The sequence below is a fragment of the Tupaia chinensis genome, unplaced genomic scaffold (genome assembly GCF_000334495.1).
Source record: "Tupaia chinensis unplaced genomic scaffold, TupChi_1.0 Scaffold000116_1, whole genome shotgun sequence".
Lineage (NCBI taxonomy): Eukaryota > Metazoa > Chordata > Mammalia > Scandentia > Tupaiidae > Tupaia > Tupaia belangeri.
This window is the reverse complement of record NW_006159580.1, coordinates 1,907,607-1,922,511: the sequence shown is the minus strand read 5'-3', so window position 1 is coordinate 1,922,511 and position 14,905 is coordinate 1,907,607. Positions and strand designations below refer to the sequence as shown.

At 50.5% G+C, this 14,905-nt stretch overlaps 1 protein-coding gene and 1 long non-coding RNA gene across 2 annotated transcripts in view; one reads left to right on the top strand and one right to left on the bottom strand.

Moving 5' to 3' along the window:
* Window positions 1-913, top strand: part of LOC114007044 (uncharacterized) — a 2,181-nt gene extending 1,268 nt beyond the window's left edge. The window contains exon 2 of the long non-coding RNA XR_003548701.1: window positions 163-913. This is a non-coding gene — a long non-coding RNA (uncharacterized LOC114007044). The remainder of the gene's footprint in view (window positions 1-162) is intronic.
* Window positions 914-3,705: 2,792 nt separating this feature from the next.
* Window positions 3,706-14,905, bottom strand: part of NUDT3 (nudix hydrolase 3) — a gene marked incomplete at its 5' end in the record, with an annotated part of 155,591 nt that continues 144,391 nt past the window's right edge. Inside the window, 3 exon segments of the mRNA XM_006144199.3 lie at window positions 3,706-5,317; window positions 5,429-6,976; window positions 14,546-14,630. Of these exon segments, the coding sequence (XP_006144261.2) occupies window positions 6,798-6,976; window positions 14,546-14,630 (264 nt within the window).

Sequence of the window (14,905 nt, the reverse complement as noted above, 5' to 3'; positions counted from 1 at the left end):
AAAACCCCCCCCCCCCCGAAAAAAAAAAGAGAGAGAGAGAGAGAGAGGACACCAGCGGCTCTCCTCACTATGAATGAACACCACGCTGCCAGGTCTGGACTTCCCCGTGTATCTCCACCCCGAGCAGCTACATCTGTTCCCAGATGGAGGTGGAAGGGTGAGGTTCTGGCAGCAAACCAGACTTCTGAAAGATTCTGAGCAAGACGGCCCAGGAAAGCTAGAAGCGAAGTGGGGAAAGAGCAGGCTTCTCTCTGCGTGCTGTCGCTTAGAGGCCTGCTGTCCTCTTCACAACTCCTGGTCCTGCCCTAAGTCCTACCTGCTACATTGCTGGGATCAAAAGATGGAACTAGATGTCCTCTGGGTCATTTCTTAGCGGCACTTCCTCTATGACCAAGGAAGTTCAAGCCTAAGGTCCGACCTTGAAAAGCTCTTTTCTTCCTCCGGTGGGACAATAAAGAGGGGCAGAGGCAGAGTGCTCTTGCTGCCTAAAGTTAACCTTTCAATTCAGCACGAAGTGCTGAGGAAGACAGGCTCAAATCAGGATTACTTCTTGTGGGGGGTTACAGGCAACCTCCATGGCGAAACGACTCCCTAGACACGAGCCTCTTCTCCTCCACCACCGAGAAGGGCGTACAGTCTTAAGGCCAGCCTTGCTTTCTCCTAAGGGGCTCCAGAACTTAAGATTTTGATCTAAATTGGCTGGAACCTTCCATCTGGAAAAGCTGTTTTACTACGCTGTTGGTACGTTCACCGGTGAGTTCACCGACTCATAATAAGCGAATCCTACTTATTCCAGGCCAGAATCTGCGTCCTCTGACTCAGCGATGAACAGAATCCTCACATCTGGCCTGGATGGAGTGTGTGGCAGGCCGGGCAACAGATGAAAATGGTGATGACCCTGACAAAACGACAATGTTGCTAGTTTTGCATCCTTTTGAGCCTATGTCTTGGGCTTTAAATGCCTTTTTTGGTGTTGCCTGATAATAAGACAAGGCAGTGCTGGGATGAAGAACTGAGAATGGAGATCAAAGGGCGCCTAGAGCCACTGAACAACTGACTGCCCTCTCCGTCTTCTAGAACCCAACTGTACTTGTTAGGTCAAAAGTGTGCTCTTCTTTAAATAGAGCTCTTCCTAGTCTGCTGGGGTTTTTTTTGTTTTTAAATTAATCCCCTTCTCCTTCAGTTCTCCCTCCGTCTGGGATTTTGGGCGCACACGCACATGTGCCTGGTGTGTTTCTCGAGCTGCTGGGTCTAGAACTCAAACAACGCAGTTGGCCATGTGGGACCCAGCCGCCTTAACCGCTACCTACTAACTGGCCCAGCCTGCTGAATTCTGAGTTAATGCAGGTCCCCTTTGAGCTCCCCTCCCTGGGGGGATGTCTCATTTTCTAAGACAAGATAAAGCTCACCAAATCAACACTACACAAAGCTTCAGAAGAGACATGTCCCTTTGACTTAAAAACCTTCACGGTGCAGGGACAGCCAGAACCACGGGACTGTTGGCAGGACTGTGCTCAAATCCACATAAACTGGGCTTCCCTCTTTTTTTAAAAAAGGATCCTGTTTCTTTTTTTAAAAAAAGAATTATTTTATTTTACTTTTTATGATAGTATTAATTATTATTTAGTCTGACCAGACAGAGACAGAGAGAGAGAAAGGGAAAGCGAGAGAGCAAGCCGCCAGGTCCAGGACTTGAACCGTAGCTAGCCACGTGGGAGTCCAGCACTTTAACCACTATACCACCTGCCAGCCCCCGAAAAAGTTCTTGTTTCTTTATTTGCCTGCCAAAGGGGGGGTGGTGGTAGGAAATCACCCCCCGGGGAGATGGCCACACCATTATGCCTTCTCTTCCAATCTCCTCTCGGAGTTCCGGACGCACATGTACAGCATGATTTTCAAGCTGCTGGGTCCCAGACTTGAACTGTGCAGCCGGCCATGCCACCTGCTGGCCCTTATGCCTTAATTTTTAAGGAGACTAGGAGAGCAAACTACTTGATTCATCTGAAGGCCAGAAGTGTTTTTTTTTTTTTGGATGACCCAATGAGGGCTCTCATATTCTTAAAAGGTTAGTGGCTAGACAAGACTTTTGGGGGCTTAATGCAAAAACGTGGTCAAAATGTGAAGCTGCCCTTTCAGAGGCAGGGTGGAAGGCTCCTGGCCTCCAAAGGAGAGGATGCCTAAAACCTCTGGGCTGCCAGGACCTGCAGTGACCACGTGTCGGGCCGACGCGCGATCAGCATCCTTCATGGACAGCGGTCGGTGCTCCCTAAGCTCTAACATTTGTTCGTTCACATCCCAAGTATCTTACTGCTTCAGGTGGCACCCAGTGTGACAGGAAAACAGCTCTCCTGCCCATTCCAACCAAGGTGGTACCCCACCGGCAGCGAGGCCGAGCTGCCAACAGTCTGAAAGCCCCCCACAGCCTCCACAACACGGGCGCCACCCGACGGGGACGGACTCGGGAGCGACTGCCCCCTCCGCTCAGCAGTGGAAACGGGGCTGCGCAGCCTTTAGAAATGAGAACTAGAAGAGCCGCTGGATGTAAGTAATCTCCTTCCTCCCACGGCTGCTGGCGCTAACTGTCCTGGATGTCTTTTTTTTTTGTAAGCTGTGTATTATTTTAGGAAGTGCAGATGGGAGCAGCATGAAGCTAGATTATCAATTATGGTCAACTCTCGCTTCTCTTACGGTAAACATTCATCCCGCTCTGGAGATTTCTCCAGGTCTTTTGCCCAATGCTAGAACTACTTCCGACTAGGACGGGCTCAGAAACACTTTAAAATACTAAAATAAAAGTTGTGGCAAAAATCACATTACGATGATCAAATCCTTCTTGTGAACTGAACAGTGGATGTGCTCAGGCTAGGCTGTTTAGCTGCGGTTTTCTAAAAGCCGAACATGGGACTCCAACACAGGGTTACTACAGCACGCGGATGAGAACTCCGTGGGAAGCACAGCGTGGGACACACACACCCACGGGAACTAAGACTGAATGTCATCTCGGTTCGGGAGGGTAGGAGCCGACACCCATCACCACTGGGCTTTTCAGGGTCGTATACACTGGGGCACAACACTGGAGAAGAGAAGGGGGAGAGGGGGAGAGGAAGTTCTGCGCGGAAGTTTTAAAAACCACAAGGAGTGACTTTTAAATTCTAAGCAAGCCTAAAAGACTACATGGGCTGACTCCTATCATCCAGACAGAAAACATTTCTCTGTCACGAAGAGATCTGACCATGGGGAACCAGCAGTTAGTGTAATGGCTATGTGGCTGGACTCCCACGTAGTCGACTGGGGTTCACGTCCCGGACCCGGTGGCTTAAAACTCACACCGGGCGCATGTGCATACGTGCCCAAGATCCCGAGAGGAGAATGGAGGAGAAGGGATTGCGGCGTGGCCATCCCCCCCGGGGGGTGATTTCTCGCTTTCTGTCTCGCTGTCTCTCTGTCTGTCTGGCGAGCGCCCGCGCCCTATAGTGAAAACCTCTCCAAAAAAAAAAAAAAAGTGAGAGACCTGACTATGTAGCAACGCGTCTGCAGGACTGCTGCGAGACGCTCTGAGGGCAGAGACCGGCTCCAGAGCTTGTGAGGAGCAAGGCCTCAAGGGCCTCCCTGTTCACGGGACCGCGTGGGGCACTGCAGAGGCGGAACTCGTGTGGCGATGCCACCCTCTAGGCCTTCCGCAGCCTCAGAGGGGGTGACACTCCCACAGCCTTTGATCCCTCCAGAAGGCTGAGCCCAGAATCAGCAGTAAGGGAGCCCTCACCACACGGGGCAGGTGGGGCGGTGGACACTTGTAAAAACAAAATACCGTCAGTTCATTCACTGTTCCATCCTGTTCCATTTGCTGTGAGAAAAGTCAAGACTCTTGTTTAATGGGCTGCGTTGTTTCTAGAAAGCTACAGAAAATCTAACATAGGTCACACACACACACACACACACACACACACACACAAAGTCCTGGCCCAAAAAGATTGCCTGACCTCACTGGGATTTCCCCAACGTCTGCAATTTATAAACTAAAGCCAAATTTAATTAAAATAAAAATCCATCTCTGCCTTTTTCTACCCTGCACATGGTGGGCTCTGGTGAACGGTGAACGCCAAGGCTAGGCCAGGGACACTCACTGTGCGCGACAGAGCGACACAGGAACCTGTCTCCGTGGAGCCCACCCAGGCCAGCACTAGAAGGAACAGGGAGACCGCGCCGACGAAGCACCCTGCAAGTTGGGCCGTTCCCGTACTTTCTTCGTTTCTCATCTCTTTGGGAAGATGAAGGGTACTGCAACCATGGGCCTAACTAATCCAGCACAAAGGACCGAGACTACACAGCAGCAAGGACAGCCACGGCGGTGACGCTGCGCGGGAGGGAAACGCGCCAATCTCTGCGCATCGGGACCCCAGTGCAGCAGGAAAGAGCGCCAGGCCCATCGGTCCTGGAGTCAGACAAGGCCTCCCTCTGCCAGTTAGGAGAGCAGCAGCGCTGCCTCTCCAGTTAACTGCACTGATCGGACCCATTCACGTCACCTCCCTGACTCAGAGACGCCAACCACAACCAGAACTGGACCTGTGAGGGCAGGGCACTGTCACACCGGCCGGTCACTCCGTCTCCACACTGAGAAACACACGCGTTACTGCTAGCACTGCCGTTCCTTTGCACTCCGTGTCACACAGGTAGAATTTATGTGGAGAATTTATGTAGAAGACGGTTTTTGGATTGAACTTAGCACTAAGTTACAACGATGTCATTCCTGCCTTCCTGTGTACAGAGCCTTGGGACGCTCTAAGTCAGTAAGACGCGGCGTTTGTTTTTAAGCAGGGTGTGGGAACAGCAAGACAGTGCGTGGGCTCAGAGCCCGTGGTGCTGCTTCTCTCCCCTGGGACCTTCACTGTCGCACAGATGTGTACGATGGCTTCCCAAGAAAGCCACTGGCACTGCCTTTGCCTGTGTCAGGGCTGAGAGAGAGGATGCAGACTGAGGAGACAGCAAAACTTCAAGTCCACCACTGATGTCCCCCAAGACGCTGACACTCTATGACAGGACCGCCAGGACAGACACTGACTGTGGTGGGAGGGAAGAGCAAAAGCTTTTCAAAGTTTGCGTATTTATTAGAATTTTTAAATAAAGAAAACTACGATTTAAACTTCACATCTTGGCTATGTTCTGACAAAGGAGATGCCACTGAGAGTACAGCAACCATCTCCTGTCCCGAGCCAGGGATCAATCAGTGTCCCGCTCCCTACTCTCCGCCCTCCCAATTCCAAGACCTTTTTACTTTCCAACTAAACAACACAACCGGCAAACGACGCCAGCAGGAGACCTGTGTCAGAAACAAGGGAGTTTGCAGGGAGCCAGTGCGTTCCAAGGCCGCCTAGGAAATGACGGCCTCCCTCTCACAGCGCCTCTCCGCAGAACGACGCCAGCAGGAGACCTGTGTCAGAAACAAGGGAGTTTGCAGGGAGCCAGTGCGTTCCAAGGCCGCGCTAGGAAATGACGGCCTCCCTCTCACAGCGCTTCTCCGCTTCTCCGCAGAGGGGGCCTCCCCCATCCTGGTGGGAGACCAATTTAGGATTTCTGAGCAGGCTCCACGGGGCCAGAGAAGTGCTGCGCATGCCGAAGACTAGCCAACACCCGGACTTCCCCGCTGTGGACTTCTCAGGACCTCAGTGTGGCTCCCGGCGTGGGGACAGAACTACGCGGCCGCACTTGCCGAGTACAGTTAGGTGCCCCGGAGTGCGAGGGCGACATCCAGCTCAGTGCGGCGTAAGGCATGTACGACAGGAAGAGAGGCCTTGTCGGCACGGAGGAGCATTATGGAAGATTCCAACCAGCGGGCTAGAAACGGCGCTCGACGCTCCAGTTTTTTAGAGAGTAATACCAAAATCCAGTTCAAGCCCTATTGTCAACACGTAGGGCAGAATTCGATCTCTGTCACTGTTTCTCCGGATGGAGGCTGAGGCCGTTTGCTCCTGGCTTGGTCATAGAAAAGAAAATAGGTTTCCTCCTGTTTCTTTCTTGGCATGGAAACACAGCTTGGAGAAGAGAAGGCCATGAGTCCCGGGAGCACGGCGAAGGTAACTAAGCTCTTCCTGTGGCTACGTAACTACAGCCAATGACTGGCGAATAGGGAGGACAGGGAGGTCTGCCTAGCCCCTAGCATCACAAACAAAAGAGGAAATCAACTGTGAGGCTCTCCATTCTAGACAGAACCCAAATTAAAAAACAGAAGCAAAAACAAAACCAAACCAAACCTTAAAAAAACTGAACAAATTCCTCTTTCTAAAAGTCATTTATTTACATATTATATGTCCCGTATATAATGTGTAGATAAATGTTCCCTGGAGTGAAAGTGACCATGCTACTGGACTAAGCGGCACGTTACAGGACAAAGTCTCGAAAGGTCGCCTCTCACACTGGTATTTTTCAATTAAAAAATCATTAAAAATCAAAGAAAAAGGTCTGGCTGGGGCTGGGGTGAGACACACAGGAACATGTGAGGATCCAAGGCAGGGGGAGGCTGGCTGCCTCCCTTCGGGAGGTCGCAGGAGGACGAGGGAGGCGCTCATGCACAGAAGTACTTACACGTCACATATACCCACCCCCACCCCTCGAAAAGAGAAGACAAAGCCCCATCACGTAACACCAAACTGCAACATTATCAACACACCCTTTTTCGGATGCCCATCATGCCTTATTTGAAAGAGGAGGCCTGTGAGGAGGTGAAAAGAGCCAGGGTGAGAGGGAAGAGCTGCGCTTCAGTCCAGGTTCCAATTTCCACGTCTCGTACGGGAAGTCTTCAGTCATCTGATGCCTGACATGGAGCTCTGAGCGGAAACCGAGTACGTGGTGGCCACGACCGGGGTGCCATTGTTGGCAGAGTAGCCTTGCCTCAACGTCTCAAAATACGAGGCCTGCACGGGTTTGTGACACTGCAGCACTTTTATAGCATCTTCTATTTTAAACCATTCCCTCTTCCTTCCTGTGGAGGCACAGTGAAAGAGAAGTTAGTGCAAGAGGGAAGTTTCTGAGCCTAGAACTTCAAGAAGATGTGGAAGAAAAGATTAAAGCAATACTTCTTGACACACTAAAAAAATTTTTTTAAAGTTTTTTTTTTAAAGAATTATTTATTTCATTTTATTTATTCATTCATTTATTTTAAATTTGACCAGAGAGAGACACGGAGAGAGAGAGAGGGAAAGTGAGAAAGCAAGTCACCAGGTCCGGGACTTGAATCATGGTCAGCCATGGGAAGCGTCTGGTACCTTAACCACCACACCACTCGGCCCCTAAAAAGTTTGTTTTAAGGCATGAGCACTGGCCAGAGTAAGAGGCAGAGAAAATGAGAAAGCAACCCTCAAAGGGGATGGCCATGCTGCAGTCCCTTCTCCTCTTGGGATTTTGGGCGGGCACACATTTTGCCCAGTCTGGGAATCGAACCAGGAAGTCAGCCATGTGGGATCCAGCCGCCCAACTACAATGCCAGTGGTGACACTAAAATACATATACATTTTTCCCTTGCTCTCTTTCCTTACAGAAGTAATGAAAGCGCGCTTTGTAGAAAAATGAAGGGCTAAGAGGAACTGTTAAACCCGCCCTCCACAGAGAGCCACTGCCGGGGGTTCCTCTTGACCCTCTGGGCTCGGGGGCCTCCCGCAGCTCGCACAAGCCCAGCAACAGCCCCATCTTCTGCAAAAATCAACTTGGGCACTGGCTTCCAGAATTTCTAGGACAGTTGGCTTGTAATCAGTTATTTCTTTAACTTTTTTTTTTGTAAGAGTAATGTTATCTACATACTAAAAAATACCAAAAAAGGGAAAATAAACTCAGTACAATTGCTATTAATTTTCAATCTATGACTTTTTTCAAGTAATACTTTTAAATCCTTTATTTTTTTCTTATACAAGTAATATCGTGGCTAAAAGTCGGGGAGACGGAGGGAAGCAGGAAGAACACAGTAAGTACCCGCCCCCTTGGAAACCAGGGACACCACTCCCAAGGCCTCAGTGCATTCGCTTTTCTCTCACGCACACTTGGAAAAGAAAGTGTATCTAACCGGCCAGCACTGGGCTCATGCCTTGAGGTGCTCGAAATCCTGACAGGCTCTGCTGAAGTGCCACAGTTAGGGACGAGGCCTCTAAGCCAGCATGTTCCAGACACACCACTGCTCTAACAAGCTACGAGGCCCTGGCTAAGTTTTCCTCACGTATCAAGCAGAGAGAATAGGACTTCTCTTACAAGCCTGTTGTGAGAATTAACATCTAAAGCACCTGAAAAGCACAGCCCTGTCCCTCTTACCTGCAGGGGAAATGTTCGAAGACCTCCCCCACCCCCCTGCGGACTCCAGAAACTGGAGATAGTGTCAGACTCTGCCTACCAGTTGTAGGAAAAGCCACGATGCATTTCTGCACAGAAAAACACGTCATGACTTGGCTACCAGCAGTTAGCGTAATGGCTATGTCGCTGGACTCCCACGTAGTTGACCGCGGTTCGTGTCCCGGACCCAGTGGCTTAAAACTCACGCCGGGCGCGTGTGCGTGCGTGCCCAAGATCCCGAGAGGAGAATGGAGAAGGGATTGCGGCGTGACCATCCCCCCTGGGGGGTGATTTCTCGCTTTCTGTCTCTATGTCTCTCTCTGTCTGTCTGGCGAGCGCACGCGCCCTACAGTGAAAATCTCTCAAAAAAAAAAAAAAAAAAAGAAAAAACACGTCATGACTTTTCTGATGACCCAATATAGTTTTTCCTATACATAGAGACCTACAATAAAGTTCAATTTCTAAATTAGGCACACATTAAGAAATTGTTCACAATAATTAATAATAAAATAGAACAATAAACAATTACAATATACTGTAGTAAGACGTATGTGAACATACACAGTCTCTTTTTCTCTCTCAAACTTTCTTACTGTCCTCACCGCTGTTCAGACTGCAGTTCACCGCAGTAACTGAAACCCTGGATGGAGGGAGACCACAGTTCCTGGCACACAGTATGTGCAGATAAGAGTTTGCTTTTTGATCGTTATGGTTCTTTTTTTTTAAAAAAAAATTTACTTATTTAATTCCATTTGTTATTATTTTTTTTTAATTTGACCAGAGAGAGAGAAAAAGCAAGGAAGTAAGCCAGTAGGTCTGGGACTCAAACCATGGTCGACCATGTGGGAATCCAGCACCTGTAGCCACTAAGTCACTTGCCGGGCCCCTTTTTAATTTTTTTTTTTTTAAGAGGTTTTTGCTAATAGGGCGCATGTGCTCACCAGAAAGACAGAGACAGAGAGACAGAAAGCGAGAAATGTTCCCCCAGGGGGGATGGCCACGCATCCCTTCTCTATTCTCCTCTTAGGATCTTGGGCACACATGCACACGTGCTTGGCGTGAGTTTAAGTCACTGGGTCCGGGACTCGAACCGCGGCCGACTACATGGGAGTCCAGCAACATAGCCATTACGCCAGCTGCTGGTCCCCCCAGTGTGTTTTTCCAGAACAGCTCAGTTGGCCCTGTGGACCACTCGGTTGCCACCTTAACCACCACGCTACTGGCTGACCATGCGTCCGAAGCCATCTCTACATCAAATGTATGATGCTCCCCAGCTGATGAATACAGAGACAGCCTGCACCAGGTCAGCACGGAGTTGCGGGGTGGAGGGGGAAGCTGGTCTCCTTTTCACCAACCGCACTGAGGAGGTGAGTGAGTGGTTCACGGAATACACAGAAATGGACCACCCCCGAGCGGGGAACAAGGCAGCTTTCCCTGTGAGTTGGATCCAGGGCCCCTGGAGCAGCTCCCCCCTCCACCCCTACATGGAGCGCAGCTGAGGCAGCTGGGCCTGCCCTGCCCTCAGGAGGTGTGGTGACTCTGCGCTCCGACTAAGGTGTGCAGGGAGGGCGACGTGGGATGTGCTGACGCTGGAGCAGGCCCGGGTCCTGAAGCTTTCTGGGTACGAGATGGCCGAATTCCAAGTAACCATGAAGTGCGTGTGGGACACACAGTCGGGAAGGTTCCAGCAGGTGGGAGACGACATGCCAGAGTGTGTCAGAGTCGGCAGGAGAATCAGAGGATGCCGCCGACTGATGGGGACTCGGGGCTGGAGGCCTTCGGCATCTTCCGGGTCCCGAGTGGCCCACGCAGCACTGCCCCCACCCTCTGGAGGGACGGCTGTTTACTTTGCTGCCAGTGACGACAGGAGCGTGATGGGCCCTGACTGATTCTGAGAGAATAAAACTCTGCAGGGTCTGCCTGTAGGCAGCCGGGACCTCCCTTAGGAACAGGGCCTTGGGGGTCGGGCTCCTCTGGGAAACCGGGTTCTCTCCTCACCTGTGAGCCAGCCTCCAGCCCTGGCCCCAGGACCATGTGACAGTGGAGCTGTGCAGCTCTGCAGACCGCGAGAGCACCCCAGAGCTGGGGCTCGTCCTCATGGCCTGGTGCCCCTTGCTTGGAAGAGGACTTCTTGAGTTCTCCTGTCCGCCTTTCCTAACCCCACATTTGCTCTCTGTCTCTCTCATGCTCTCTCTCGCTCTCTCACTCACACACTGTCTCTCTCTCTCCACGCCCCACCCTTCCACACGAGGGCTGAGAGTCTGATGGGTGCCAGAAAAATAGGAGGGGGGCCAGCAAGTGGTGTGGTGGTTAAGAGTGCTGGACTCCCACATGGCCGACAATAGTTCGAGTCCCAGACCTGGTGGCTTGCTTTCTCAATCTCTCTCTCTCTGCCCCTCTAGTCAAATTAAAATAAACGAAGTTAAACAAAATAATTCAAGAAAAAAAAGAGACAGGAAGCACCCACTAGGACAGGTGAAGCCACTGCTGGAGTTGGAGAGAGAGTATTCAAAGTGTTCCGTAGCATCCTGATTCTACTGGTAGGTTTTTGCCCAGATTCTTTTATTTGTAAGTATTTAGTGAAAAATAGTAGAAAAGACTTATTTTTAAAAAAAAGAAATCTATGATGCTCAATGGCTGCATTACATCATTAATAGCTAGCAAGGCTCTTTTTAAAATTATTTCCCTGTCAATGCAGCCATTAGTTATTATAAATAATGCTATAATTAAAAAGAAATTAAATTATGATTTGTACTTAATACTATGAATTTTTTTTTTTAAAGAGAGATTTTTGCTATAGAGCATGTGTACTCGCCAGAGAGACAGAAAGCGAGAAATTACCCCGGGGGGGGGATGGCCACACTGCAGTCTGTCCTCCATTCTCCTCTTGGGATCCTGGGCACACACGCAGCGCCCGGCGTGGGCTTTATGCCACTGGTGCAGGACTTGAACTGTAGTCGATGATGTGGGAGTGTGGCGACATAGCCCTACGCCATCGGCTGGTCCCAGTGCTATGATTTTTTTTTAAACCTGGGCTGCATGGTGGTGCACTGGTAAAGGGTGATGCCCTGTACGGGTGACCCAGAGCCCTGGAGACACCGAGTGTCCGAGGTTGTGGGCTGGCAGAGGCTAGCGCGGGACTGTGGCAGAGGGGCCATGCTGGAATGCTGTCTCTCATCTCTTTTTCACTCTTTTGCTCATGGAAGAAATAAACTTAAAAATAAAACTGAAGTAGGGGCCAGCAGGTGGCGTGGTGGTGAAGGCACTGGACTCACACAGTTGACTGCAGTTTGAGTCCCAGACCCAGAGGCTTGAAAATCACACCAGGCACGTGTGCACGCATGCCCCAAATCCCAGCAGGAGAAGGCAGGAGAAGGGACTGCGGCATGGCCATCCCTCCTGGGGGTGACTGCTCACTGTCTGTCTCTCTCCAGTGAGAGCATGTACCCTATAGGAAAAAAACTTAAAAAGAAAAAAACCAAAAAAACTGAAATAAAAAATTTTACCCATTTAAAAATTTTCACCTCCCAGGGAAAGGTCCCTAGACGTAAGGACTACAAAATAAAGTATTTAAGTGTTTAAGGGCTCATGAAATATACTATCCAAATGCTTTTCAGAAAAGGCGTCCTCGATCCTGCCTGTGTGTGAGGAACATCGGTCTCACCACATGCCACCAGCACTGGGACCTTCTCTATCGCTGCCAGTTCCCCAGGTGAAAACTGGACCCTCCTTTTCATTTGCATTTCAGTGATCTATTTTAATGTGGCTCTAATTAGCATATAAGCGTGCTCACGTGTATTATATATACATACACACAGTCTATTTAAAAATAGAGACAGAGACAGAGACAGACAGAGAGAAATCACCCCGCTAGGGAGGATGGCCACGGCAAAACACCTTCTCCTCCATTCTCCTCTCAGGACTGTGGGTATACACACCCAGTGTTAGTTTTAAGTCACTGGGTTAAGCCACATGGCTGACCACAGTTCGAATCCTGGATCTGGTGGCTTGCTTTCTTACTTTCCCTTTTTCCTCTTTGTGGGTCTCTCTCTGGTCAAGTTAAAATAAATGAATGAATAAATTAAGTCATTCTAAAAAAAACAGCTGCTAGAGGGTGCATACACTCGCTGGAGACGGAAAGAGAGAAAGGGAGAAAGCAAGCCCTCTGGGAGGATGGTCACGCTGCAATCCCTTCTCCATCGTCCTGAGGTTTCGGGTCACACGCAAGCACGGCTGGCACACGGGCTGAGTGCTTTCCGAGCCGTAGGCTCCGCCATGGTAACCACTCAGTTAGCCACGGTTCCCAGCTGCCCTCACCACCAAGCCACCGATGTCCGACGACTCAGACTCACGGTCTTCTCAGAAGATCATGAGAAAGAGGCTTATCCCTCATATTGCAGAAGCGTTCATTAGGGTCATTTTTCAGAGGGAGAGCACATGGTAAAAGGCTTGTCTGGGTACCAGCAGAGCATGGGCCGTACAAATTCCCGGCCTAAGTGCGGACTCCCGCCTGCCGGAACGCTCCGGGGCCTCCATCTCCACCTCCTCAGCACAGACTATCAGGGAGGCTGTGCTCAACGTACCCGCAATGAACCCGTTTTAAACCGCCAGAGGGTGCATGCTCACTAGGGGTGGGGGTGGGGATGGGGGCGGAGGGGAAAGGGGGTGGTGGGGAGAAAACATTCCCTTCTCCATTTCTCCATCCTGTCAGGATTTTGTGCACACATGCACACACCCCTGGTAAGGTTTTCAAGCTGCCAGGGCTAGGATTCACACTATGGCTTGCCATGCGGGATCCTTTCCTTTAACTACTTACCAGGCCACAGGGCTGAGCCCTGAGTATATCTTTGTAAAGGGACCTAAATTATTACCAGACACAAAGTCATTATTAAGAGCTGAAGGGCTCTGACATGCCCAGATGAATAGTGTTTGGGAGGCATGGTGGCAAGGCATATATGAACAATAAAGGGAGGGGTTCTGGCAGATGAATTCATCCACCAGACAATCTAGAACAGAAATTCAGTGTTGGGACCAGCAGTTGGCGTAATGGCTATGTTGTTGAAATCCCACGTAGTCGACCGCGGTTCGGAGTCCTGGACCCGGTGGCTTAAACTCACGCCGGGCGCGTGTGCGTGCGTGCCCAAGATCCCGAGAGGAGAATGGAGGAGAGGGATTGCGGCGTGGCCATCCCCCCAGGGGGTGATTTCTCGCTTTCTGTATCTCTGTCTCTGTCTGTCTGGTGAGAGCACGCGCCCTATAGCAAAAACCTCTCCAAAAAAAAAAAAGAAATTCAATTAGTGTTCTATTTTTCTGGAACGTACTTTTCTTTAGAAATAAATAGTTAAACCATCAGCCAACCATTAAGCCACTGCAGCTGTTAGTTACCGAGAGATACACGCAGCAGCATCTGAGAGACCAGACAGCTCCTCAGGAGAGCTGGGTGTCCCTGCAGGGGAATGAGTGACCCAGGGACACCCTGCAACTCTGGGCCAGCTGGGTAACTTCTGGGAGGGGCTCACACCACCAAACCAGCAGCTTTCTCTAACAACGTGAGTGAGCGTCATGGGGATGGAGACCGAGGTCCTGTTTTTTTTTTTTTTTTTTGAGAGGTTTTTGCTATAGGGCATGTGTGCTCACCAGACAGGCAGAGAGAGACAGAGAGACAAAAAGTGAGAAATCACCCCCCATGGGGGATGGCCACGCCTCAATCCCTTCTCCTCCATTCTCCTCTCGGGGTCTTGGGCACACATGCATGTGCACCTGGCCTGAGTTTTAAGCCACTGGGTCTGGGATGCGAACCGCGGTTATGGGAGTCCAACATCCCAACCACGCCACCTGCTGGCCCCTTCTTATTTAATTTTTGAGATTTTTGCTATAGGACACATTTACTCACCAGAGAAACAGAGAGATAGAAAACAAGAAACCACCCCCTGCCCTGGGTGGACGGTCACACTGTAATCCCTTCTCCGTTCTCCTCTCGGGAGTTCGGACATGCACACACATGCACCTGGCGTGAGTTTCAAGCTGTTGGTTCCGGGACTCAAACTGTGTCAACCGCGTGGGAGTCCAGTACCTCACCACACCACCTGCTGCCCCGCCTTGTTTTATTAAACCGTCCTCCTCCTATTTCTTCCCTTTACTCTTCCCAGCTCTCGTGTGTGGCTCTGAGGAACGACCTGGGACATGGCAAGGGCTGGCTGCAGGGGCTCCCCGGAAGCCGTCTGCAGAGACTTACCAATGTTAACAGAGTCTTCCCAGTCTTCCAGCACTTCCGTGACCACCAGCACATAGACGTACGTCCTGTGCTTCCTCTCCTGGTTCTGAAGGACAGACAGAGGACAGGTGACTCAGCTACTGAGAGGAAACACTCGTATACATGCCCAGAGGTTGAAGTACCAAGATTCTTTTTAAGAGATTTTTGCTATATGGTACATGGGCTTGCTGGAGAGACAGAGAGACAGAGACAGAAAGCGAGAAATCACCCCCTAGGGGGATGGCCACATTAAAACCCTTTCTCCTCCATTCTCCTCTTGGGATTTTGGGTACACACGCACACACAGGCAGCGTGAGCTTTTTTTTCAAGCCTCTTATGTCC